Source organism: Numida meleagris, chromosome 1 (assembly GCF_002078875.1).
Source record: "Numida meleagris isolate 19003 breed g44 Domestic line chromosome 1, NumMel1.0, whole genome shotgun sequence".
In the NCBI taxonomy this organism is placed as follows: domain Eukaryota; kingdom Metazoa; phylum Chordata; class Aves; order Galliformes; family Numididae; genus Numida; species Numida meleagris.
In genome coordinates, this window is record NC_034409.1 from 77,408,587 (window position 1) to 77,436,167 (window position 27,581).

General features: G+C 40.4%; 2 protein-coding genes across 7 annotated transcripts in view; both read left to right on the top strand.

Annotated features, from left to right (window-relative positions):
- On the top strand, positions 758 to 14,724 carry METTL16 (methyltransferase like 16). 2 transcript variants are annotated; one of them, XM_021397337.1, is made up of 9 exons: positions 758 to 1,233; positions 1,322 to 1,521; positions 4,070 to 4,210; positions 5,618 to 5,733; positions 6,219 to 6,361; positions 8,215 to 8,284; positions 9,435 to 9,524; positions 13,341 to 13,514; positions 13,600 to 14,724. In XM_021397337.1, the coding sequence occupies exons 1-9, from the start codon at positions 773 to 775 to the stop codon at positions 14,191 to 14,193; spliced, it is 1,989 nt and encodes a 662-aa protein (XP_021253012.1). In that variant the 5' UTR covers positions 758 to 772; the 3' UTR covers positions 14,194 to 14,724. The 2 variants fall into 2 exon arrangements, with proteins under 2 accessions (XP_021253012.1, XP_021253023.1); XM_021397348.1 differs by having other exon boundaries at positions 1,031 to 1,238.
- Positions 14,812 to 27,581, top strand: part of POLQ (DNA polymerase theta) — a 58,762-nt gene continuing 45,992 nt past the window's right edge. For 4 of the 5 annotated variants that reach the window (XR_002438885.1, XR_002438889.1, XM_021397281.1 and 1 more), the window contains exons 1-6: positions 14,812 to 15,028; positions 17,499 to 17,681; positions 18,725 to 18,855; positions 20,272 to 20,428; positions 24,349 to 24,457; positions 26,644 to 26,863. Coding sequence is in view for 2 of the 5 variants with exons in the window: in XM_021397281.1 (XP_021252956.1) it covers positions 14,827 to 15,028; positions 17,499 to 17,681; positions 18,725 to 18,855; positions 20,272 to 20,428; positions 24,349 to 24,457; positions 26,644 to 26,863 (1,002 nt within the window). In the remaining 3 variants the exon portion in view is untranslated. Of the gene's footprint in view, positions 15,029 to 17,498; positions 17,682 to 18,724; positions 18,856 to 20,271; positions 20,429 to 23,487; positions 23,571 to 24,348; positions 24,458 to 26,643; positions 26,864 to 27,581 lie in introns of those variants that run through there. The other variant, XR_002438899.1, reaches the window with a different exon arrangement.

Sequence of the window (27,581 nt, forward strand, 5' to 3'; positions counted from 1 at the left end):
GAGGATTTTAAAGATGTCTTCCGAATAACGAAGTCATTTTGGCACGTTGTGGGTATAGTTGTGAGGTGAGAAGCGAATAGAAGAAACCGATGTGTAGAAACTTAACTGTGAAGTTTTGTTACTGTTAAGCCAGGTATCCTTTGTTTGCAGCACTGGGAAGCACTGGGGATATTTCCTCCATAAGTGCTTCAAGGATGACGTGATTCAGAGTCCATTATATTTCATCAGATAGTACATATTCATCAATTACCCACGAGATAATTAACATATACACACCTATCTCAGGCAGTGATTTGTGAGGTTTCTGATCTTCTATTCCATGGTCTCTTCTACCGTCTAGTGTCCTTTTAGCATCATGACAGTCCAACTGACAGCTTTCTGCTTCATCCAATGGTCTTCCTTGCTCGCCATCTAGATGAGCTTTCTTCACTGATGCATGCTCTGTAGGAGAACGCCTATTACAAGTAATTTATAGGTACCAAAATCGTAACATTTGGCCACTCAGCACTTTGGCCGTTATTTCTGAACATCTGCTCATTCTTGGATAGAGATAAGTTGGGCAACCTGTCTTTTAGTGATATATACTGGGGTGCTGGAATATAAGTAGGCTTCTTTGTTTCATAAGTCTACTTGTGTTGTTTCATTACTGTGTTTCTTTTGCTGTAAAAGAGAATAGCCTTACAACATGCTTTCTAGTCTATAATGCTACATCCATAACTATTCGCAACATCTAAAAGCTATTACAGTTTTGCAAGCAAGAACTAATCACATAATGCAACAACTCAACAGCTATATTTCTAAAAATATACTTCTAAAATATATCGTGTATTTACTTCTTCCAACCAGAAGCGCTTCTGATCTTGGACAGCCACCTTCAGGAAAATGGGATTTTTGCCTGTTTGTGTGTACACTTTTTAAAATTTTGCCACCCTTATCCATCGGGCGTATAAAACCTCCGGGTTTTACAAGGCACCGATCGCTGCCCTATTTTGCACCGTTCCCTCTCAGCTCCCCCCGCCCGCCGCCCTTGGTACGCCCCGGCGGCCCGCGGTGCGTGCCGGGAGCCGCTGCGGTGAGGCCGCTGGGTGCGGGCGGCGCTTTGCTCCCGCCATGGCGCTCAACAAGTCCATGCACGCGCGCAACCGCTACAAGGACAAGCCGCCCGACTTCGCCTACCTGGCCGGCAAGTACCCCGAGTTCCGGCAGCACGTGCAGACCACCCTGGCCGGCAGGGTGAGGTAGGCGGCCGCGCGGGAAGGGTTTCCGCGCTGCGCGCGTGTCGGCGGCCGGGCCCCAACCTAATGGCTGTTTGTGCTTTCAGCCTGAACTTCAAGGACCCCGAGGCGGTGAGAGCTCTGACGTGTACCCTTCTGAAGGAGGATTTTGGGCTCACCATTGACATCCCCCTGGAAAGGCTCATTCCCACCGTCCCCTTGAGGCTGAACTACATCCACTGGGTGGAGGATCTCATTGGCCATCAGGATGCTGACAAGGGAGTGCTTAGGCGGGGCATTGACATAGGTACTTACCGCCAGTTATTTAGTGGTAGGACGAGGGGAAATGGTTTTAAATGAAGGGGAGGTTTCGGTTAGCTGTTAGGAGGAAGTTTTTCACGCAGAGGGTGATGTGCCGGAACAGGTTGCCCAGAGAGGTTGTGGGTGCCCTGTGCCTGGAGGCGTTCAAGGCCAGGCTGGATGTGGCTCTGGGCAGCCTGGTCTAGTGGTTGGCAACCCTGCACACAGCAGGAGAGTTGAAACTCAATGATCTTTGAGGTCCTTTTCAACCCAGGCCATTCTATGATAAAAACTATTCACTAGGCCATAAAAGAAGATAGAACAGTAATTATGATAATAATTATGTATATATACATACACACAAAACAGATGACACCCAATGCAATTGCTCACTACTCACCAACCAGTGCCCAACCAGCCCCCAGCAGCAGCAGACCCCCCTTCTCTTTGCCAGCTCCCCTCAGTTTTATAGCTTTTTATTCCCATGAAGTCATGTGCTATGGAATATCCCTTTGGCCAGTTTAAGGTCAGCTGTCCTGGTTTTTTCCCTCCCAGCTCCTTGTGCCCCCAGCCCCCTCACTGGCAGGACAATATGAGAAACTGAGAAACTGAAACATCCTTGGCTCTGTACATCACTGCTTAGCAACAACTAAAACATCAGTGTGTTATCAGCCTTCTTTTTCTCCTAAAGCCAAAGCACAGTATCGTACTAGACAAGAAGACACTGTCCCACCTGAAACCAGGACACTGTAGTTTCAGGTGTATGTGACAGATAACTGATCTCTTTTTTTAAAAAAATAATAAAAAGCACTTGAATAATTATTTTCTTAGTTCTTTCATGAATTAAGTTTTAAAAGAGGCTTAATTAGAAACCAAGGAAGCTACTAGCAAAGGCATCTTTTGGTTGAAGACAGTTAAAGGTTTTCTACAGAAAATCTTTCACAAGATATAATTTAAACTGGACTGAACAGCCACAGGTAAATGATACCAGCCAGTGCACGTGTCTGGGAGCACTGCAGCTTGCTCAGTTCCAGCTGCCAGTATAGGTTAAGCAGTGAATTAATGCAAGTAATTTTTCAAGAAGTGTGAATTTGCAAGATGCATTCTGATGCTTGTAGTTTTTATTTCTTTGGAAATAGTAGGGGAAAAGAAAAAAAAGGCAATCTCTGTATAAGAAGAGAGTAACTGTATTCCGTGTACAGATAATAGAATTTGCATTTGGATTCCAAGTTTTCAATGATTATGTGAGAATTAAAGACACTTGTGATTGTGGATTTGAATTTGGTTCGTGTTTCTTATTTTTGTTAACAGAATCTTCTGTTTCAGTTTCAAAGGTTTGTTTTTGAAGATTGTTTCGTGCTGAAGTAAGCTCATAATGAGATTGAGAGAAGCTCCTTTTTCACTTCTTAAGCTTTGCTTGTCTTTATTATGAAAATGCTGCACTTACTGACTTCCTCAAAGCTTGGGTTCAGTAATCTCATTTACTAATCAAGTTTTTGTCATGAATGTTTTCTTGGTGTTTTCTAGGTTATTGTTATTTGTTGGTGTAATTTTGCAGTTCTTGCATTTTTAGCTTGGTTTCAAGTAGATAGGCTGTAAAGGTTTGTATCATCATGTGGTGTGCGCACAGCTACTTTCATAACTTTTAAACTTGATAGCCTACTTCAACACATTTGACATTAGATAGCATTTTCAAAAACAATTCCCATAGACTTTGTTGCAGTAGGTGACTAAATAGTAGAGGCAGATGCATTAAGTTCTCTAACTACTGGAAAATCTTCAGTGTGAATTTGCAGTCAGTTTTGACATTCTAACTCTGGGAAAGAAGTAAATCATCAAAGAAGATCCTAACAGAAGCTCTGGAAATAACTGTGCCTGCTTTTTCTTGCTTACTGTCGTCATTCTTTATGTTTCAATAAATCCATATAATAGTAGACTCCTGATAAATCTCTGACCTCTGCTTTTTGAAGTTTTTAGTAATTGGATCACTTATACGTGCCATACGTTTTAAAAATAATCCTTTTGTGCTGTAATGCATTTCTGTTCGTTACCAAGTTCGTTACTAGCTGGTTATCTTTTCAGAGATCTTATTTGGCACTTTTGCTGGGCTTTTTTTTGGCATTAGTCTGTTATATCAGATTTCTTTGTGTGTGTGTGTGTGGTTGCTGTGTGCATCAAAGTAAAATTATTCATGATACTTGAAAGATGACAGAAAAATACAGAAAAAGATATATTTTGGCATTTTTTCTTAGTAAAACAGAATACATTTGGCTTTCTGTGTATAAATTATTGTCATATGTGGGAAAATTGCTTAAGAGAAGAAGTTGATATTTTACTAGAAAATGTATTCTAGGGAGGATTGCAGTGTGCTCTATTTATAGGGCATCTTTGACAATACTGTGTTTTAAATTACTTTTTAAAATTATTCACTAAAGAACAGAATAATGAGCAATGCTTTCTTGAAATTAATACTTTTTGTTGCAAAAAGTGCATAATTGCTGCGTATAACACTAGAGATTTATTTTGCTTTCTTCATATGTTTTTTGCACCTGCAGGGACGGGGGCATCGTGCATATACCCATTACTTGGATCAACGTTGAATGGCTGGTATTTTCTTGCAACAGAAGTGGATGATATGTGCTTCAATTACGCCAAGAAGAATGTGGAACAGAATAACTTGTCTGATCTTATAAAAGGTACAATGTAATAGGCTATTTAATAGCATACAAATGTTGTGACTTTTTTTTTTTTTTTTTCCATATTCAAGAGGCATATCAGAACCATTGTTAGGCCTCATTTAAGGGCTGACTGCCACTGAGGAAGGATCTCTTTCTGGAGATCCCTCCTTGGTGGAAGCTTTTCCCTGCAAACCCAGAGTCTTCTGATATGGGTGAGCAACCTCCTTCCCTTCCTTTGCAGCACCTTGCTATTGTGCTGGTCCTTCCACCTGTTTTGTAATGCCTTTTCCATCGTGTTGATTTTTCTGATTGCTACACATTTTTACCAAAACATTTTCCTCTTGGCTTGTCCCTGTCGATCTTGAAGATCAAGATCTTGATGTGGGGAGCATTGACAATATTCTCTAACCACTGCCATCATAGGATTCTTAGTGGTGTGTTGGTGTTGCACTTTATGGGAAATACCTCCAGCACAGGAGGATGTCTCAGGTGCAGCTGTAGTGCCAACAGTGATAAGCTGAACTAAATGACTGACTGCTGCTGGGCAGAGCAGCAGGCCAGGGAGTGCCACTATGGGTACTTATAGCCAGCAGCTTCCTGGAAGTGATCTGCCTTGTGACTTCTTAATTCCTCGGTCTGAAGTGTTTAGCTAGAGCTGATTATGCTGATGTAACCAGTAAGTAATTTAGCAACTCATGTTTTGGAGTCAGATTGAAAATTGTTCTGCATCTGTTTCTTTTCCTCCATATGATTTTTGTCATGTTTTAAAAGACTGTCTTGAAATTTTTGCTGGATAGCTTTGTCTGGAGATCATGTTGCAATATAATCTTTATTCTTCTAACTTCAATGAAAAAGTTAATTCAGTGATAGTAAAAACATTAAAAAAAAAAAAAAGGCTTTTTTTTTTTGGCTGAAAGTGAAATACTGTTATCAATAACTTTCTTCCAAAAGAGTGTATGTATAAACCTGGAGATTGTTTGTAAATGATAGAACTCCATGTAATTTTTTTCTGAGTTGCATATATATTTTACTTGAATAGGATGATTGCCAAAATTTGTGCTTTCTCTCTTTTTTTTTTTTTCTTTTTTAAATCAGTACCCTGTATGTAATGGTAGGGTAAGCTACTTTCGTAAGTTTGAACTATGGAATTTTTTCATTTGTAGTTGCAGCAGAGAACTTAGTGCAACTCATGCGGTTCCTATTGTTTTAAAGACTCATGTCTTCCCTGCTACTGTGTATATACTCGTAAGCTGTTTATATGCTACTCCTTAACCTAAAGTCTTTATTTTGCATGATGTTATGCTTTTTCGTAGAGTGTGTTGCTAAGTGCAGTTTTTACACAGCATATTGTTTCAAGAAACACTAAAAATGGCATGTTTGATAAAATATGATGCTCCTTCTGACAAAATCCTTTGTTTCTATTAGTGGTTAAGGTACCACAGAAGACTCTTCTCATGGATGCGCTGAAAGAAGAATCTGAGATAATTTACGATTTCTGCATGTGCAACCCTCCCTTTTTTGCCAACCAAATGGAAGCAAAGGTAAGCTAGCAAACTTGAAGTTGCATATACTTATTCCAGTGTTCACTGAGTGGGAGGTTATCAACAATTAAACCTCTTCTCTTTGGGAAAGTTCAGTGGAAAATCCCAAATGATTACAAAATAGCATTGAAGTTTTCTCTTTCTGTACTCCTCCACCCCAAAAGAAATATTGAGAAACTTTAAACTGCTATCTTGTCTAAAGTGGAGGGTTGTCCTGTAGATTATTTTTTTTCACAAGATTTTGTTAGCCTTGAGAATTGGTTTGGAAAGTAGATGGCTACTAAATCTGAAATCTGGGGCCCATTATATAGGCTTATTTTGAGCGTATTTTTGTCTATTATCCATGGTGGCAATGTGGGGAGGATAGAGATGGTGACATTTGCTACTGACTGAAAATTGAGTTAGGGTATAGTTTGAATGTGAGCCTTTTTAAAAATGTTTAAAATGTTTAATTAAAGTAATCTCAAATAATCTTTCTTGTCCAGGGAGTAAATTCTCGAAACCCACGGCGACCCCCTCCAAGCTCTGTAAATACAGGAGGGATCACAGAAATCATGGCTGAGGGGGGAGAGCTGGAGTTTGTCAAGAGAATTATTCATGATAGCTTACAATTGAAGAAGAGATTACGGTAAGTGTTTTTTCAGGTTAATCTTTGACCTGCTTCTCTGTCTGAAATAATGCGAAAGTGATATTTTAGTAAAGAATGTAGCTGTGGTCCAGTGTTTATTTCAGTTATTTAGTCTCAGTTTATATAAAACTAATTGTTCCTGAGTATCAAACAATTACAAGTCATTAGGGGAGATATTTAAAGGCAGAAAGCAAAAAAAGCCTGTACCAGTGGCACTTGTTGCTTGCAGCTGAATTAGCATACGTATTTGCTAAAGACTGTCAGTGTTTATTGTTAGGTTCTTCTGGAATAAGAGGATTTATGTCAACTCCTAGTAATCTGTTCATTACCTGGAAGCTTCTCTCTTTTTCCTGGTTGAATTTTGGTATCTTCCAGATTTATCTACTAAAGGGCACTATTGTACTGAATGCTATCTTGTGTGATGTATATAATATAAGCTGAAATAATAATCGTAGTGAGATCTTCTGAGCAAGAGAAATGGCTTGTCTTCAGTTTTTCAGACAACCCTTCCCACCAAGTAATGTTCTGTACATTATTTCTCTAGCTCTTCTGGGAGCTTCCTTCAGATTTTTAATATACTTCTAAAATACAGCTGCAACAACTTTTTTTTGTGTTACTACCACAGTTTCATCAGTGCTCTGAGCTAAGGAAATACAGCCTTCCATCTGTACATTCAAGATGTGCTTTGTTGAGACTATTCTAGAGCACTGCATTAGGATCTCATTGTCATCTATCTGATACCAAATATTTTATATAGAATGTATGTTTTCTAGTGATGGATCTGGGAGAAAAAAATATAAAGATGTTAATTTTTTTTTGAAAAATAGGACAAAGCAAAACAGGACTCTATTAGAAGTGCTTCTGTCTTGTAGTTCTTTCAAGGAAAAAAAAAACTGAGGTTTCAATTTTGTAAACCTTGGAGAACTCGATACAGAAATAACAGCTTGCTTGAAATACTCTTTCCTGTTTTGTTAGAAACAGGGTTTGGCAACAGTACCAAGGGGCATGAGTAGTGAGCTGTTAATAGATAGGACTAAAACTCCCTTGGGCCAGGAGGTGTTCTTGACTTACTCCGCCTCCTCTTCCCCTCTTCAAATAGGAGTTGCAGACTTAGTATTAAGTAGTTTCGTGGAAGAAGTGTGTTTTAGTTTTGCCAGGATTATTGGGGTTTCATGTATGTGTTACTCTGTGAAATTCTTCATGTGGTATTATGCAGGAAGTCAACTTAATTGCAGTATTAAGGGACAATTACTTAAGAAAAGCTAACAGAACTTGGGAAGTAAGTTAAATGAAGAATGGAAGTGTATTCCCTGGAGATATTGAAGATGAGCTAAGTGGAAGGATTAGCTCCAGCTAAACAAATTTCTTTTGGAGATGGGAGGGTGCTCCTGTTTTTTATGTCTCATAAGGTAATAGGAACCTGGATAATGAGTTATGAATGAGTAGAAGTGGTGGTTGGTAGGTCAGCTTCTTAAGCGCATATGCTTGTCAATAACTGAATATTCCTTCTTATGCTGATTGTGCTCCAAGGAAAGTTACAAATTATTGTTAGGAGTGATATCTTACATGTAATTAAGGTCACTCTTTGAGACATATTCCTGCTTGTTCAGGTGCTGTTTCAATATTAATATCGTATTTTCTGAAAACACATTCTCCTCTCTAGTCTGTCTTTGTTCCTGTCCTGTTTCATGTTGTACTGTGTTGTAGCCACTCTGATTAAGACTAATTTTGTTCTTTTTGTTTTGTTTCTGAATTTGCCATTATTCATGCAGATTTCTGATCCAAATAGTTTTTTGTTAGTGTCCGTTTTCCATTGATCTGTATTTGTAAAAACTGTTGTGTATTGTCTGCAGGTGGTACAGTTGTATGCTGGGGAAGAAATGCAGTTTAGCACCATTGAAAGAGGAACTTAAAATCCAGGGGGTAAGTTTTATATATAGCCCTTACATATCCTGTGTATGTTGAATTCAACAAACTTTTACACACTTTCTTCCCTACGCTTGTATTGTTTGCACCTCATTAAAATGAGAGGAATCCTTGTGAGCCTTGTACAGAAGAGCTGTGTTTCCTTTTATATTCTTGGCACTACCAGTTCTGTTTTGATTAGTTTCATAATCACTATTATAACAGAGCTGGGATTATGTTCACTTTAACCAAACAGATGCTATGTGTTGGTTCAGGTTAGAATGTGTCATTCATGTTCCAAAAATTAAATTTATTATTGGAATTTTGATAGACTTAGGAATTCAAAGTTAGGAAAAAAAGTCTAGAACAGGCATTTTCCTCTGTCCGTCTGTCTCTGTGTCTTATCTCTGTCTCCTTCCGTGCTTCTCCCTTTCTGTCTCTCTCTCTCTCTCTCTCTCTCTCTCTCTCTCTCTCTCATGCATGTGTGCTCTGTTTTAGGCAGTTCTCAAAAGTTACATTTTTCTATTTGTTTGTTTTTTGCTGCATAGACCTAAGGCTTATGCTCTGCTGATGATAGTTCAGAGTGAAGTGGAGTTGTTGGTAGTTACCTGGATTGTATAGAACACATCCTTAACACCTTACAACATTCATGACATCCATGTGTGGAAAGACTATATAACGCTAACACTGGGTCTGAGTTTTATATTTAAGGGCAATTTTTTTTGCAAAGATAGAAACCTGCCCAGAAACATGTCCCTGCTTAGCTTCCCAGTGTTCCATTGCCTTTGTTCTGTGCCCCTTTGATTCAACATTCAGATGTGGAACAGGAGCAGGTTCCGAACAGGGAAAAAGAATGTGCTTTTTGCAGAGACAGAATGCAGATGCATCCTGGATCGGTGCATGTAAAGGGTAATGTTGCATGTCTCTGAAATTGAACTTGGAGTTCTCAAAGTACGCAGGTAGAGATGGGAAATTTCAGTTGCTGTTACCAGCCTTGGCACCAAACAGTTTCACGTGGCACTAACGAATATGAGCTGTGTGAGAAGGAATTTCCATTCCTGTCTTGATGAAACAATTGTGCTAATTCTGTTGTTGTTTAAAAATGTGTGGAGTAAAACAATGTTAGTTATTAATATGAAACAAAATGTTATATTGCTACTTCACATAGGTTCCTAAAGTTACTCATACAGAATTCTGTCAAGGACGCACCATGAGATGGGCACTGGCATGGAGTTTCTATGATGATGTACAAGTACCTGTAAGTACCTTAATTTTGTCTTGCTTTTGTGTGTCTGTGCCTCTTATTTGAGGAAGAGTCTAATGAGCTGTAAATACAACAGCTGTGAAATGAACTGCTCTCCTTCAGAAAGGAATATTGATGGAGTGGGCTGTGTGGACAGAGAGTTTTGTTAATTGGCTACCAGTCTGTTAGCAGTTGTTGCGTGTGATCCATTATGACCTGTCTATAGGGTAGGAAGAAGACTGCAGGGACCTCCTGTGGGTTTTGGTGAAAGTATGGGTCACTTATAACTCCAGGAAGTGTATGTAGGATATTACAAATTTTGGGCTAAATTTAAACTTACAATTTTCCCCTGATAACTTGCTTTTAATTTTCATACAGTTTCTTGTTAACAAATAAATATGAACATGTTTCAGCTGCTTCAGACTTGGCTACATCCAAGCATCTTAGAATGGCTTGGGTTGGAAGGGACCCCAAGGATCATCAAGTTCCAACCCCCCTGCCATTGGCAAGGTTGCCAGCTGCTAGATCAAGTACTAGATCAGGGTGCCCAGGGCCCCATCCAGCCTGGCTTTAAACACCTTCAGGGATGGGGCATCCACAGCCTCTGTGGGCAGCCTGTTCCAGCACCTTGTCACTCTCTCAGTAAAAAAAAATTCCCCCCTGACATCGAATCTAAATCTCTCCTCCTTTAGTTTAAAACCATTCCCCCTTGTCCTATCACTATCTACCCCTGTAAAAAGTTGATTTCCCTCATGTTTATAAACTCCCTTTACATATGGAAGGCTGCAATGAGGTCTTCCCACAGCTTTTTCTTTTCCAGACTGAACAAGCCCAGTTCCTTCAGCCTATCTTCTTAGAAGAGGTGCTCCAGCCCTTGGATCATCTCTGTGGCCCTCCTCTGGACCCTCTCCAAGATCTCCACATCTTTCCTATGATGCGGGCCCCAGATTTAGATGCAGTACTCCAGCTGGGGCCTCATGAGGGCAGAGTACAGGGGCACAATCACCTCCTTTGCCCTGCTGGCCCCCCCTCTTCTGATGGAACCCAGGATATCACTGGCCTTCCAGGCTGCAAGTACACACTCCTGGCTTATGTTAAGTTTTTCATCAGCCGGGACCCTTAAGTCCTTCTCAGCAGGACTGCTCTCAAGGAGTTCTTCTCCCAGTTTGTATACATAGAATCAGAGAATTGCTCAGGTTGGAAAGGACCTTCAAGATCATCAAGTCCAACTGCAGCCTAACCATACTGCTCTAACAACCCACTGCTAAATCATGTCCCCGAGCACCACATCCAAACAGTTTTTAAACACATTCATGGAAGGTCACTCAACCACCTCCCTGGGGAGCCTGTTCCAGTGCTTAACAACCCTTTCTGTAAAGAAGTTTTTCCTGATATCCAACCTAAACCTCTCCTGGTGCAACTTGAGGCCATTTCCCCTTGTCCTGTCACCAGTGAGAAGAGACCAACCCCGCTCTCACTGCAATCACCTTTCAGGTATTTGAAGAGCGCAATAAGGTCTCCCCTCAGTCTCCTCTTCCCCAGACTAAATAGCCCCAGTTCCTTTAGTCTCTCCTCATAGGGCATATTCTCCAAGCCCTTCACAAGCCTTGTTGCCCTTCTTCGGACCTGCTCCGGCACCTCCATGTCCTTTCTGTACTGAGGCGCCCAAAACTGAACACAGTACTCGAGGAGGCCTCACCAAGGCCAAGTACAGGGGCAGGATGTCTTCCCTAGTCCTGCTCACCACACCGTTCCTGATACAAGCCAGGATGCCAGTGGCCTTCTCAGCCACCTGGGCACACTGCTGGCTCATATTCAGCCAACTGTCCAGTACACCAAGGTCCCTTTCTGTCAGGCGAAAGGGACGTTATCTGGGATTATCTTGAGGCAAACGCAAAACCTTGCACTTTGCTTTGTTGAACCTCATTAGGTTCACAAGGGCCCACCTTTTGAGTTTATTGAGATCCCTCTGGATGGCATCCCTTCTGTCTGCTTTATCAACTGCATCGCTCAGCTTGGTGTCATCAGCAAACTTACTTAGGGTGCACTCAATCCCATCATCCATGTCATTAATACAGGCATATAAAGGCATTAAAAGAGTACTGGACCCAAGATAGACCCCTGGAGGACACTGCTTACCAGCCTCCACCTGGATATAGATCAATTGACCGCAACCCTCTGATTGGAACTTCCAGCCAATTCTTTACCTATCAAATAGTCCACCCTTCAATCTATCTCTTTCCAATTTAGAGATAAGGATGTGGTGGGGGATCATGTCAAAGGCCTTGCAGAAGTCCAGGTAGATGACATCATTGCCTTCCCTTTGTCCGCTGGTGCTGTCACTCCATCTTAGAAGGCCACTAGATTGGTCAGACACGACCTTCCCTTGGTGAAGTCTTGCTGGCTCTCTCAGATCACCTGCTTGTCCCTCATGTGCCTTAACATGTCTTCCAGGAGGAATTGTTCCATGATCTACCCAGGCATAGAGGTGAGGCTCACCAGCTTGTAGTTCCCTGGATCTTCCTTTCTTAACAATGGAAGTGATATTTCCCTTTTTCCAGTCCCTGGAGACTTCACCTGACAGCCGTGACTTTTCAAATACAGTGGAGAGTAGCTCAGCAACCACATCAACCAGCTCTCTTATGATCCTGGGATGCATGTCATCCAGTCCCATAGATTTGTACACATTTGGTCTCATGAATTGGTCTTGGACTTGCTCTGCCCTTACAGTGGGGGAGAGTTTGCTCCCCCAGTTCTTACCTAGAGGTTCAGGGATGTGAGAATCCTGGCTGCTAGCGAAGACTGAGTTTAATAACTCATTGAGTACCTCAGCCATCTCCATATCTGTTGTAGCCAGTTCTCCTTTCTCATTTTGCAGAGGAGGTGTGCTCTGGCTTGTCTCTTCTGACTGATGTACTTGTGGAATCCCTTCTTTTTTGTATTTAACATGCCTCACTGAGTTCAGTTCTGGCTGTGCCATGACTTTCCTAATCCCATGTCTGCAAGTCTGGACAGCATCCCTATATTCTTCCCAGGTGACACACTGTTGCTTCCACTACCTTACTTGGCCTTCTTTTCCTTCAGTTTTAACAGTAGGTCCTTGCCAAGCCATGCTAGTTTCCTGTGTTCTCTGCCTGCTTTCTTATTCTGAGGGATGGAGAGCTCTTGCACTCTCAGAAAGGCATCCTTCAGGAGTAGGCAGCTTTGTTACACTCCTTTGTCTCTAAGGACTTATTCCCAGGAGACCTCATCCAACAGTTCCTTAAGCAGCCTGAAGTTTGCTCTCCTGAAGTTCAGGGTCCTGACTCCACTCTTTGCCAGGCCTGTGTTCCTTGAGATCATGAACTCAACCAGGGCATGGTTGAAAAAAGTCCAGACATGATTGTAAATAAAACTCGTTCATCTTAAGGTGAGACGGTTGCTTTTTTGATCCACATGTACACATACTGTAAGATAAGCCTGTTCTGTAAATACAGGCAATAACCAAACTTAGGGAGGATTTTACAAGTAAATCTTCAATGAACTTGAATTGCAGTGTGGATATTTGCACTTGATCTATATTCTCTAGAGCAGCCACATGTCTTCAGCTCACAGAGCTAACAGTTTGAGAGAATAATTGGTAAAGGTTTTTGGCTGATATATGAAGATAAAGAGCCTCTATCAGACTAGCATAAAGTATTTATGACTAATTTAGTGGTTTTTATGACTGTTTAGTGGTTTAGATGCACTGTTAATCCATAGGTATTTTGAGTACAAGAGTCATCCCACTAATACTGCGTAGCATTGTATTTTTTTGGTGTTTTGATGTTATGCTGCTTTTTTTTCTTTTAGTCACCTCCCTCTAAGAGAAGAAAATTAGAAAAACCCCGAAAACCAATTACATTTACGGTCTTGGCTTCTACAGTCAAAGAGTTATCCGTCAAAGCTGCAGCAATGGGTTGGGATGCTGTAGAAGCCATTGCTGTTGTCAGAGCCTGGATAGAGAAGATTCTTACTGATTTGAAGGTAAGATATTAAGTATTAGATGTTATCCTACTTTGAAGTGTAAGTGTGAATGAATAATTTGAAGTTCTTCTGTCTTCTGCAATAGGTTCAGCATAAGCGTGTTCCTTGCGGAAAAGATGAAGTTAGCCTGTTTGTGACTGCCATTGAAAACTCCTGGGTTCATCTGAGGAGAAAAAAAAGAGAGAGAGTAAGGCAATTACAAGAACTTCCTCGAGCTTCTGATGATGTTCTGCAAGCAATGGAAGAGAAGAAAAACAGTCAGAACAGTGTGAGCAGCAGTTTGGACTGTGAAAAACCCAAGTCTGAAGACTCTGAAACTGAGCTTGTGGCACCAGATGAGGATGTCCACTCGACTGCAGATGATGAGCTAACAGAAGAATCTGCTACCAAAGAATTTAGTGAGAGTATGGAGGAGGTAGAAGCATCATCTAACAAAGGTTCCAGCAGTGCAAAGCAGGAACCTCAGCCTTCAGAGGAAGCTAGCAATCTAACAGCTGAAAAAGGACAAAGTCCCAAGGAAACTAGTCGATGTTTCCTTTTTAAGTGTTTAATGAATGTGAAGAAAGAAGGAAATGATGTATTAGTAGAAATGCACTGGGTTGAAGGACAGAACAGAGACTTAATGAACCAGCTGTGCACATACCTACGGAACCAAGTTCTTCGGTTGGTTGCTAGTTAGCCCTTTATCTCACTTTGGTAAAAACGAGTATTCAAGTTTTATAAAACTATTTTTGATTGTTTAAATGGTTAGCAAAATAAGATTTCCTCTTTAGTTTTCATTTTACTGATGTTTAAGCTCTTTTTAATGTTAAGTAGCTTTTTCTAAAGCTGCAAGGAGTACATGAAGTAGAAGTAATATATCTTGTTTTTCAGTTATAAAACTACACGTTGCAGTGAAATATGTCTATGCTGTGACCGTTTTAAATATCAACAGTGCTCACTTTGTTTTTTTTTTTTTTATCTCGTGTAATAGACTTATATATTGTTACTATGTAAACTATTACTTTCCTGAAATATTTTTTTCAGTATTTTTCATACTAATGCAGGAAATAGTTTGTCTGCCTTGGGAATTGCCTTCTGCAGCTATGAGTCCTCAGCCAGGGCTTTAAATACACCTCTCGTCCCTTTCATGTGATTAGCCTTTGATCTACAGAGTAGCAAGGTGGATACATCCTTTAAGTGTTGATTAAAGAAAGGAATATTTTAGAAACGTCATGTATTTTTGTACTTTCCTGCAGTTGACACCGTGTGGAGCTGACCCGGCCGCTGGGGGCTCCCGGCCTGGGAGCTGCGGGGCGGGGCTGCCTTTTGAATGGCGCGGCGGGAAGATGGCGGCGTCACCGCTAACGGCGGCGCCGCAGCCTCGGCGGCGGGGCTCCGCAGTGTGGCTGGCGGCAGGGCGGTCCGGGCTGCCCCGCTGGGCCCCGCGGCCCCCTGCCGCATCGTACTTAGCCCCCCGCCCGGCCTCGAGGTCTCCCTGTGCGGCAGCGGGAGCCCTGGCGGCGGCTCGGCAGGTAGAGGGAGTGCGGCCGGAGGGGCGGCGGGGTGCGCTGGGCTGGGGGCCCCGCCGTGGGTGAGGGGACGTCCCGGGGGGGAGCGGGAGCGCTGGGGGTACGGGTGGGCACGGGCAGGGCCTGTGCCGCCGGGGTGAAGCACGGGCTGGTTTGTGCCTGCGGGAAGCGGCCACGGCTGGGGTGCGCGTTTGCGCTGAAAGGGTGGCAGAGTACAAAGGTGAATCCAAGGGTCTTTCTGTGCAGTTCAGCCTTTAGCTGAGAAGGGCAATAGCATCCTGGTTTTGCTCACGCTGCTGAAGCGGGGCTCGTTTCTGTTGCACGCCGTGTAACAGCGGGCCTTGGCCTCTAGGTGCTGCTCTAGTACAGCAATCAGCTCAGTCTGTTAGCTGTACTGATGATTCCAGCTGCTAGAATGATTGGATTTGGAAGCACTGCATTAGGTGGTCCTGGTTAGTGGATGGACTCCTGCAAATGCAGGGATGTGTGGTGACTTTTTGTACCTCACCTCAACGTACAAGGCCTTTACACCTCCTTTTGTAACTCTTCAAACTCCTTACATCTCCCAGCCTCCTCCCAGCAGGCAGACAACACCTTCTCCACACTGTGATTATGTCCTGCAAGGTGCAGTTTTGTCAGCTTCTCTCAAAAAGATTCAGCACGTGGCAGTCCTGTATCCAACTGAGCCCAAATTCTTCACACTTTTAGAATCATAGAATCACAGAACATTCTGAGTTGGAAGGGACCCAGAAGGATCATCAAGTCCAGCTCCACGCAGGAACACCCAAAATCCAAACCCTATGTCTGAGAGCGATGTCCAAACGCTCCTTGAACTCTGACAGCTTGGGGCCATGCCCACTGCCCTGTGGTGAAGGACCTTTTCCTGACATCCGACCTTTCTTTTAGACATATCTAAATCCCAGTGCTTTAACCCAGCACTGTGCATCATCCTGCTTTTGACTCTGTCTTAGCATTTTTCTAGTAGGTTTAAAAAAAAAAAAAAAGGTTGATGCAGTACTACGTTGATGTATGTAGTTCTTCAAAATGTGAAGCTTCCTAAGGCACAAGGTTTCAAACTCACATTCAGTGTTAATCTAAAGGTGTTCTTCTAACACTAAAGCCATATCATCCCTTACCTGTACTGTCTTTCACAGACAGTTTGTTGGCTTCAGCATTAGGAAAGAAGCTTGAGATCCCATTATACATGTATTTGTTTGTTTTGTTTTTAAATTATTACAATTCCTAATTCTGCTGTACTGGTGACATTTTAGGGTAGAGAAATCTGGCCACATCTAAATGCCCCATGGAAACCTGTTTTGCTTGTAGCGTACTGTTGTTCACTCTGTATATGCTGAATGTTTTATTTAGTATTTCATAGTACTTATATCATACACAGTGAAACAACTATTTTAGAGCTAAGGTGTGACAACCTTTTTACGTAGTTGTGCAGGGGAGAATGGTCGTGCACTAGTGATAGTGGAGTTAACCTTAAAAAGTAGCTGTAGTTTTTGTATATTGTCTGTAAATACTAGCATGTATAAGCAGCCAGTATTTTCCTGATGGTGTTTGCCCTTATGCTGTTACAACAGTGGTAAACTCTTTTTAGATTTTTTCTTTTTAATATGGTGTTAGAAGAATGGGTACAGTAATGTCATTACACACAATTACTTGTTTTTCAAATAGATTTGATGAGGTCTTTCACAGAGTGCTGCTATGGGAACTAAGTAGTCTTGGATGATAAGGAAAGCATTACTGTGGATCAGAAATCTTCTGCCTCGAATGAGGAAAGGGACAAAAGGTTTGAGTTTCCGTAATGATGAGGAAAAAGGGAGAACCACAGAGGAGGCAGTATCTGTAGCCAGCACAAAATTATCTAGGGTTATAAAGAGAAGAAATGAGCAGCAAAAAACTTAATTAAGCTAGAGGAACTGGCAGTGTGGTGAAGATACTAATCAGTGTTGAAAAACAGACGTAACTGTGCAGAGTAGCTTGAGCTGCCTGTTTGTTAGTTATTTAAATTTTACTGTAAAGTGAGGAAGAGCCTGGGCAGTTCTGTAATCTGTGAGGACTACTGAAGGCTCTGTAGCAGTAATCTAAAAAGGAAACAGTCTGAGTAAGGGTAAGATGGCAAATATGCTGTAATGCTGCTAAGCTAATCACTGCTGAAATTCTGCTGGAGTCTATATTTGGTCATGGCTACTATGTCTCAAAAGCAAATAGAGGACTTGAGAGTTTGGCGAAGAAATTTTTTTTGTATGTAGAAAACCTAATAGGAGGAGAAATTGAGAAGGTGATGTCAGGAGATGAGAAGAATGATAAAATGTGCACAGGAAATATTAAAAAATATGGGAAAGATAATGTTTTGTTACCTTTTCCCCATCATAAAGGGGCTGTAAAGAAGTTTGACCTTTAGGTATATTACCGAAGTGACCTTATGTTCAAGGGTGGTACTGTTCTTGTTTTCCTCCCAAAGGACAATACCAGCAGGTAAATGTTCCTGAAGATCAAGCAGACAAGTTGCTCCTTGCAAGCTGGGGTCTTCCCAAAGCAGTTTTGGAGAAATACCACAGTCTGGGAGTAGTACAGATGTTTGAATGGCAAGCAGAGTGCCTAATGCTCGGACAAGTTCTGGAAGGGAAGAACTTGGTTTACTCAGGTATGCAAATGTGACAGAACCAAACTCCCTAAATTTCCCAGTGCCATTCACAAGAACATATTCCTGCAGAATGTTGCTGAACTGTCAGATAAAAAGGTCAATATCCTCTTTATTCTGGAGAGACCCCCTTAAAAGAAAATTTCTCTGTCCCATTGCTGTAAGAGGTCATGGCTTGATGGTTTCTTTTCCAGATGTGGGGAGAGACTTGTTTTCCATTTTCTCTGTTATTGTTCCTTCAGAAACTGTTACTTTGAAGTCAACTTTTTCTTTTTTTTACAGACTAGGCAACCAGGAACTGAATGATACCAGCAATGTCAGATTTAAAGACTTTTGAAATTTTTTATTTATTATCTAATTTCTTCAATCCCTCCATCATTTTTCTTAATGTAGTCGGGGTGCATGGAGTAGAAGGAGAGGTAGGATGGGTGGACTAGAACTCTATGGGAAATAATAATTTGGAGTGTCTACCCCAAATTGGTCCCAGAGCAGCATGAGGATCATGAACAGCTTAGAAGAGGGGCAGAGTGACTTTCTGAGGCTTGTATTTGAGTTTTATTAGTTGGCGCCAGAAGATGTTGGGCCTCATTGCAGAGTAATGGTTATGCCGTGCAATCCTGCATCTTCTCCACAGGTCCCTGGCAATGTTAGGTGGCAAACAGCAATGCTCGCTTAACAGGAGGTGGGTTAGTAGATTGAGGGGCTAGGTCAGTGAAGTAGTGGCTAAGCTCTCCTTTCCTACTAAGAGACCGTAGTGCTTTTTTCATTTTTTCCCCCTCTCTTGCTTATCTCTGAGCTGCTGTTGCTTCCAGAGCAGAGATGAGAGTACAAGCCTTGGCTGCAGAGTAGAAGACGCTAGAAGAGAAATTCTCTTCAGACCTCTTGACCCTTTAGTGGGGATAACTGCAAAAGTAGTTGTAGGGAAAAAAATTGAAGAACCGTGCCCCAAGCTTCCTCTTGTTTTCTGTGCTAGTTTTAAGATGCTTGTTCCTTTGATTTTTTTTCTATTACTTTAAAAATTAATTTTAAAAAATACAATTTTTCAGCTCCTACCAGTGCTGGAAAGACACTTGTTGCAGAATTGCTCATTTTGAAGCGAGTCTTAGAGACTCGTAAGAAAGCTCTTTTCATCCTTCCCTTTGTCTCTGTGGCCAAGGAGAAGAAATCTTATCTGCAGGTAAGTAGCATGCAAGGGAGGCGATTGTATGACTTAGAGTTGCTGAGTCACGTTTTTTAAATAGAAGATTTTCATGGATTTGAGGGGAAAAAATATTCCAGAGTTGTTTCAGAAAGAATTTGTAGATAGAATGAGATCAAATTTTAAATTAAATTGGAGAAAAAAAATTCAGAGTTTTAGCCAAAATGGCAAATTCTGAATAAAAATAAGGAGTAGATTAAAATACTTTATTTCAGCACTGACTTTAAAGCTTTACTGTTTTCATTCATTTGCAGATTTCATGACATGCAAGCTTAAACGAAATTTTCAAATTAGAGATTGTCTAAAACACTGTGAAGGGAAGGTGTCAGCATTACCAGAAAGGAATTTTTGTTTTTAGCTTTCTTTGAATTATTCCATCAGAATTTCATGCTTTTGATTTCACTTTGACTAAAAATATGTTTGGACAGAATGTAGTTATGTTTCATCTTCCTCACCTGTAATGTGAGGAATTTAATGTTTTCTAATGTTTTAGAAACAACATTACAATGGAAACAGTGTTTTTAAAACATACTTTTTTGGGGAAAGATTTTCATGCAAAATATTGTTTCCATTAGCTAATATGTCAAAATAATAAAAATTACTAAAGGCAAGAGTGAAACCAGCAGGCTTTTTTTTAATAGTTTGACACTTACAGAATTTTGGATTTTATTATACTTAGATGGCAACATTTCCTAGGTAGAGATAAAAACTGAGTGCAAAAGCTACTTTGTAGAGACTGATGATGGAGAAATGCTATTTCTTTAATCTCGTGAAGGTGAAGAATTATCAATACCATATTTTGCTTCTTCTGGCCAATGGTTTGGTTTTAGCTGCACACTTGAAATCATATGGTATCCTACCCATCTGCTTCAAAATATTTGTATCTTTTGCTAATACTGTAAATACATGCCAAAGCTTTGGCATTACAGTGATGCAACTTGGAAGAAAAGAAGTCACTGTTTATTGACTTTCAGCTGAGAGATGCGATGTTCCTGTATTTGAGGCTCAACATTTGTCTTTTGCTCCATATTTTTTCAGGAGTGAGGCTCCTCTGTACAGCTGCTATTATAAACTGTTGTACTGTGTGCTCTCTAACTTCCTTAATAGTAAATTATGCCTTTATATGAAGAAGTGTTCTCCATCTCAATTGTGTTTACTTTATCCTGTAATATGTATTGTTTGACTTCTGCTTTGGAAATAAATACAAATGACAGTGGAGTGTGGGATAAGGAGCAGTAACTGTCTGAGCTATGGTTTTAATCTGATTCGTTGGCATTAAAAGTGTTGGGGATTGTGGTTGTAGCATTATATAGAGTTTTATGTAATTCCAGCAAGCGTCAGTGAAAATTCTGAGTTATAACCTTGGCACAACATTCTGTATCCTTTGGAAAACAGGCCCTTTTTCAGGAGGTAGATGTGAGAGTTGAAGGCTACATGGGAAGCATCTCTCCTGCTGGACATTTCTCTTCGCTGGATGTTGCTGTCTGCACCATTGAGAAAGCCAATGGTCTAATCAATAGACTAATAGAAGAAAACCAAATGGACTCACTGGGTAAAATACTAAGGCCTGATTGCCAGGGGGATGAGGTTTTTTGCATAATCTGAGTACATGTGAAATCATGAGATAGGGAACTGAGTAAATACAAACTATTTGACAGGCATGCCGTACAGGAAATTTGAGCAATTTTTCTTCCTTCAGAGCATCTCTGATTTGGATTTAAGAATTCAGTCTGGGCTATTCTATGTAGCCCAGTGGCAGGAGAGTGTATTGGTAAAACTGCAGCTTTATTTTGTCTGGTATGGAAGACAGTCAGTGGATAGGGATTGTTTGCAATAACCAGTGATCCTCATAGCTCGAAAGTGTCTTCTAATTAATGAAATTGAGTTAAAGTTCTGAAATATATGTAAGTCCAAGAACTTCTTGTTTGGGACAAAGATTGTGTACCAATGGCATCAATGGTATATCTTCAGTTAGTTTGAGGAAGAGGAGGAGTTAAGTTCATTGCTCATTGGGGTTTAAATATTGAATATGTAGAGATCCACTGGGTAGGCATGGTGACTAGAAGGGCTGTGACACACTCATTTCTCTCTTGTAGTATACTCAAAATCTCTCTGTCTTTGTAGTGTGGACTTCTGGGTCACCATGGCCACTAGATAATGTTGGTACTCATTTAGTGCTTGGGAGGAGATATAAAACCTGGAAGAGCCATATGTGCACTTGGAGAGGGACGTGTTTTCCTAGACCAATTAGAAGTTTGTTCTTCTCTTTGCGCGTCTGCTCAGTAAAGCTATACCTAGTTATATTTTATACAATACTCCCTCCCATCTTTGCTCTGGCCTGTAACATAGCTGGCTGCTACTTCTGAAATACAAAAACTGGACAAACAGATGACTAACATGTTGGTATGAGACTTCCACTTAAAAAAAAAAAAAATTACTGTTCCATGTTCATCTGGCATCCTAATATTCTTGAGAAAAGTTTTTTAGGCACTATAGACAATAACGGAAAGAAAGCCTTGCAGATTTTTGTAGGAGTATCAGATCATGAGATAGTACATTTATACCAGGACTACACGGGCTGGATCACCGTGAATTCTTTATGCTGCCAGTAGACTGGAGGATGAGTAGATGACCATGGCTGGTCTTTAAATCATTTGAATTGAAGCTGCTGCAATCTGACCCAGTTCTTGAATGCATATCTTCATCCTTTCCCTTGCAAGAGAACTGATAATCGTGCAGTTATTGGTTTCAATATATGGCTCAAAGTTTGCTTCTTAGTTAAGGATTGTTTATTTTTTTTGTTTGTTTTAAATAGGGTTAATTTGATTCTAGGTCACCACATTGTCCAGTCTGCACTACCAGCACGAGGCAAAGAGCATGGTCCTGTCTTTATCTATATTGGCTTATGTGCCTTGGAAGCATAGGCAGTGTACTAAAATACGTTGTTTAATGCTAACATCTTTCAGAAGCTGGAGACCTGCCAAATTCCTTTTGTTGGCACCTCCATTCCATCACCACAATTTTTGGTACTCTGTAGGAAGAATGTGCCTGAGAAGAGTCATGTACTTCCAAGTACCAAGAGTTATATGACTCTTTTCAGGCACATTCTTCTCACAAAGCAGTATAACCAGAGAAGCGAATGTGAGATCTGAGTTTCGGTACTGCATCCCCAGCACCAATAACTCTAAAGTGTGATATTTTTCCTTCACCATTTGGAAATACCTCTGCTGCAACCCTCTGTTTTCCTTGTGTCCCAACATGACCATACACCTGAAATAAGAATGTTTTTTGTTTATGTACTTATTTGAAAGCAATTTTAAAATTAATATTTAGTTTAAAAAATAATCTTTAACAAATTGACATTTTTTTTTCTACTTGGAGATACATCTTCATAAAAATTGCAAAATACATGCATGAGCTGAAAATGCCTTTTTAATGATCACCTAAAGCAAGCTTGTCTAATACTGTGAGGTTGTGTGTTACCTTCTAATTAATTCTAAATTTAGACCGCTTTGTAATAAGGGTGTTTTATCTTTGAGATGAGTTATTGAGAGATGACTGCAGTTCTGGCTGGATTCCATCTCCAGCTCAAACTGTTCCTTTTGTTGATGTCAGCCCCCTGCTGATAGCTCACGTTGCCTTTGGAAGCTGTTGAGAGAAATTCAAATCCCCTGCCTGGCAGAGCTCTCTTTGCTGTATGAAGCAGTTGAAAGCAATTTCATGTTGATAATTATTACATAACGTGTGACAGTTTTGGAAATCCAGGTACACAGGAAATGCTGTTTCTCTTGTTGTCTTTAGCATCAGTATCAAGAGTCTGAACAACATCTTTAGGAGAGCAGATTAGAGAAGAATCTGGAAATGGATTTGTAACATGCAGTTGTGTTACCAAAGTTGTTTCTGAATTTAAACTTGAGATTAAAAGATTTCTAGCTTCTTTGTATTTGAAAAGTAAAAAAATAAGTCAAATCCTGCCTGTCATTAAGAACTTTGAACTGAATTTGGGCATAAAGTAGTCTAGTTATTGTAGAATAATCCTGTGTGAGATTTCTCAGGTACTTGTAGCGTTTTTTTGGTCAGCAGTCTTCCAGGGACACGTAATTTGCAGACAGAAAGCAAAAGCTGTGAGTAGTCTTCATTCAGCAGCAATGCAGTATGACAAAATTACGGCCCCATTTGCACTCCTGAGCCTGTTGCTGAGTAGAAAACACCATAGAATGCTGGGAGCTGTAGTTTTCCTTGACTGCAGTTCCATTTTAAGATGAGAACAGCTTTGTGAAAAATACCATTTATGTGGTAGCTCCTGCTATGTCATCCAGTGAGTGCATTCTGAGTACTGCTCAAAGAGAGGAGCTGTGTGTGTGTGTGACAGGTCTCACTAGCTTAGAGGCTGCTAGGGTAGCATACTACACAGCTTTAGCCTGGGTTTGAATATTTCTTTATTGCTAAATAGCAACAGAAGGTATAGAATGTGTACAGAAAAATAGTGACATTCACTGTGTTTTGTCCTGTAGATACCCATAGTGTCCTGTCTTTCATTTTATGAAGAAAAAATGCAGCTTCTTGACACAAAGCTTGGAAGGGTAACTTGTGTGAATTTTGCTTTGGTAGATAACTCATTATGCTGTCCTGTCTCAATTGCTGGAGGAATTCAGCTGGACCGCTGTATGGGAAAGCAAGGACAGCTTTTTCTGGTACCTGAATAATTGTCCATTTTGTGTCCAGTGAGTGAGGAATTTTACAAGCAAGCACCAAATAGAGCAAGCAGAGGAAGACAGAGGGGCTGACTGGGAGGGAGTTTGTGAAAGAGGCTGCTGAAGCACTGCAATGTTCTTTTAACTTAAGTGGCTTGAAAGAAAAGGGAGGAGAAAACAGAGTGAGAAGGAACATATGTAGGAAGGAGAAAAAAAATGAGAAGGAAAAATAGCATTGATTTAGATAATATAAGGTCACATTTGCCCTTAAGCTCCTGCTATTATACAACTATAATGCCAGGAAGATACTACATAGCTCTGCCACAGAAGAAAGAAAAGTTCCACAGCAGCAGAACTAATGAAGCCTGAGGTCCTCTATGACCTGTCCCTTTAAAAAAACAAACCAAAACAAAAAACAGAACAACAACAAAAAAACCCTGCACATCCTTTCTTTAGCCTCTCCCATACTCCTGTGGCTCTGTCAGCTGCTCAGAAAAGGAGCGAATTTTGGCAAGTTGGGATGTTTGCAGGAAGTGCACTGAGTGGCCAAGATGTAGTGGCCCTGTATTTTTTTCCCCTGGGGAGACCCTAATCTGCTGTGTTATCTCTGGACGCTGATACTCAGAAAGCTTCTCAGGCAATATTTTTTCCAGTATTTTTACCCATCTTTCAAGTGTTATGGAATTTCGGTTAATCATGCGAAGTATGAAAGGATTGAGGCTTACTGTTCATACTTCAGATGTTTTTTAGTTATAACCTGAGTGCTTCTCTTTATTAGGAGTGGTGGTTGTGGATGAATTGCATATGCTTGGAGACTCTCATCGAGGATATCTGTTGGAACTCCTTCTGACCAAAGTTCGATACATTACAGAGAAAGCTACAAAAAGGTGGGTAGACCAGGATGTTTACCTTATAATGCTAAATTATGGATGGCTTAAATATTTTGATCTCCGAGTAATTGGAAATTTGGGTTAGTTCCAGGGCTTCTATGTGACTTCGACTAATTTGGTTATTAAGGTCTCATCATATTACCTCTCCAGGGTCCTGCTCTTGTAGACAAAACTTCTTTTCCTCATGGTTTTTAATTTGTGTGCTACCATGGGAGTCATTCTCTCAGGAAAAGAAAGAAGGTGAAGCTTTCCCTTACTTTTTTTTTAGCCTTTTTATTTAAAAAACAACAACCACCACCCAAACCACGAAATAACAAAACCGACTTAGGATTTCTTGTAAAATTTTTCCTAGACAAAGGCAAATGGAGGAAATGATGTATGCAACTTCTTAATCTTTACTAGTTACGCTGACAGAAGAGTCAAAATCAAGTGCTTGCTGCACATCAAAACCCAGATTTTGCCAGCTTGTCACTGCTGCTTCCTGGTTTGTTAGTCAGACTAGTGCTAGAGTAAGTTTACAGTGCCTCTTCAGTTCTAGGGTAACTGCCTTTTTGACACCTGGCACCCAGCTGGATCATTTAGACAGCATTTCCCATGCTGATTTCCACAATCCAACAGTGTTCTGGATCAAAGCACTTCTGACTTTTTTTCTTATTCTGTAGGCCAGTACGCTTAAGAGCAGCATGAATGGCTTTTACAATTTGTTTCCCTTGTCTTTTCTTGCATGTGCAGGAAAGACGTAAGACCACTCTCTGATTTCCTCCCTTGCATTGAAAAACTAGGAAGGAGAAAGCATATGTCAGGGAAAAAAACATCATGGAATGTTCTTGGGAGGACACAACACTTCAGCCTTCACCATATTGGCATTGAGACCGAGATCCTTCATCTCTGTCATGGCCAAGTAGACAGTGGTCTCCCATGCCACTTGCTGACACGAAGGAAGCAACCTTTTTTTCATTTTTTTTTTAAATTTTCGTGCTTTTATTTTTTAATGGGAGCCCGTTTATTCAAATTTTTTAAACACAGTCCAGCCCAACCTGTTATCAGAATGACCAGTGCTTTTAAGAGCTTTTAAAATGGTTGACTGGATGTCCCACTGAAGTATGAGTCTGTGTGTTCGCACCAAAAAAAATATTCTCTGATGGTCATTGCCAGCATCAGTGCCCCTGCTCCTCAGTGAAGCTTTTGCAAATCAAATTTTTGCAGCAGTTTTTTTCTCTCCCCCCAGTCAAAAAGAATGCCTTGGAACTGGATTTTTTTTGTTTTTTAAATCCTTTATGGTCAAAAGTTGCTCTGGAGGAAAAATAGGCAACCTTGGTGGTGTTCTAGCAAATGCTAGAAGAGCTTGGATAAGAGAGTCTTTTTTTTCTACATCTTCCTTATTTCTGTCTTGTTTCCTCTGTCTTGCCTTTTCTGGGGTTACTGGTTTCAGGCCGTCTCTGAGCTCACAATGGTTTCTCAGACATTTTTATTTTTTAAAGTCTCAATTTGTTGCTAATAGTGTAGATGGACAATACAAATGAGTAGTTTTAAAATGTAGGCTCACGAGCCTGAAAAAAAAAACGCACACACCTATCATGTGGGACTAAAAGCCTGAATTACAATGTACATTTGGGTATCTAAATTAATGGTTTGTGTTTTCAGGTCTGTTATGCGTTCATTACTTCCCACTGACTTCAGTGGAAGCTATTGTTCACTTTGTGAACTGAAGCTGCTCTATTCTTTGCTGAACTAAGGACTTTGGTTCCAAACTCTAGGAAGACCTTAATCTAGTATTATTTGTCCTGAAATTAAAACAAATTGAAGTGTCTTAATTCAGACATTTAAGAGTAGAAAAACTGCAGTGGAGACTGGGCTTCACTTATTTCAATGCTCTTGTTAATTGCAAGGAAATAGTTGGTTTGTTTATTTTCAGTTTCTCCAAATATGCGGTTTATGCTGCTGTTGGTTAAAGAAGTGTAAAGTTTAGATTCAAAATGATAAAAAGTAATGAATACATATCTTTTCAGTGTGTTTGTTAAGAGTAGAGTATGACTTCTTTCTTTTTCACAAAACTTAAAAAAACAACTTTGTACTTTAGACCCTTGAAGGAAATAGATTGGATTCACTTTTTTTCTGAATGCTAATTTCCAGAAGAGTAGCTTGTCTTGTAACTAACTTTCAATTTCTTTAACTGCTTCCAGAAAGACAAAGATGACGAGTCCTGGTTTTGGAGGAATACAGGTAGTAGGCATGAGTGCTACCCTCCCTAACTTGGGACTTCTAGCCTCGTGGTTAGATGCAGAATTGTACTGTACAGATTTTCGCCCTGTGCCCCTCAAGGAGTGGGTGAAAATTGGCAACAACATTTATGACTCTTCCATGAATTTGGTGCGAGAAGTCCAGCCCAAACTTCAACTGAAGGTAACAAAACGCTAAGCAGTGGCTTTTGACATAGGACCTTTTCTATAGCTAAAGTTAAAAAGACAACTACTGATACATTTGGGTTTTTTTTTTGAATAGGTGACATTCCCTACTTCATTGTTTATTTTATAGATTGTATGCTTAAACTAAGGGAAAAAATCATTACATTTGTCTCTTACTGATTAACCAAACCAACAGTCATGAACTTCCTGAAGTTTCTTGAATCTGACTTGAAGAAATTAGATTTGAAGTTAGATCTTGTCTCTACATGCTTGACACATATAGTAAGCTTGATTCTCCCTCTTAGCCACCCTCTATCTTGTGTCCTGGAATTGACTTAATTTTCATAGACAAAGGTAAATATTTTTTAGTTAGCCCAATAAATTTGCATTAATCACTGAGCAAATGTATTTTCTTTAAATATTGTACTGAACCTGCTTATGTTAAACTGCTGAATGATCTATTTTTGTCAATGATTATAAGGTGAATGTCCACCCTAATTCTTCTGAATCTATTTTCAGTATTTAATATTTCTGTGCACTGAAAAAAAAGTTAAGGGTAATGAGTATAATGATTTGGAAGAACCAAATGGATGAGAAATGTGCATTTCCTACTTGTAGACTTGGAGTCTTTGAACTGTGAATTCTCTTCCCAGTCCTTTGAACTGCTGTGTGTAAATTCTAGTGGGGTAGTTGGAAAACATGGGCTAAATGGCAGC

Coding starts and splice junctions, on each gene's coding strand:
- METTL16 (XM_021397337.1), top strand. CDS start 773: ATGCAACAACTCAACAGCTATATTTCTAAAAATATACTTCTAAAATAT. Junction 5,734..6,218: donor CCAACCAAATGGAAGCAAAG/GTAAGCTAGCAA, acceptor TTTCTTGTCCAG/GGAGTAAATTCTCGAAACCC. Junction 6,362..8,214: donor CAATTGAAGAAGAGATTACG/GTAAGTGTTTTT, acceptor TATTGTCTGCAG/GTGGTACAGTTGTATGCTGG.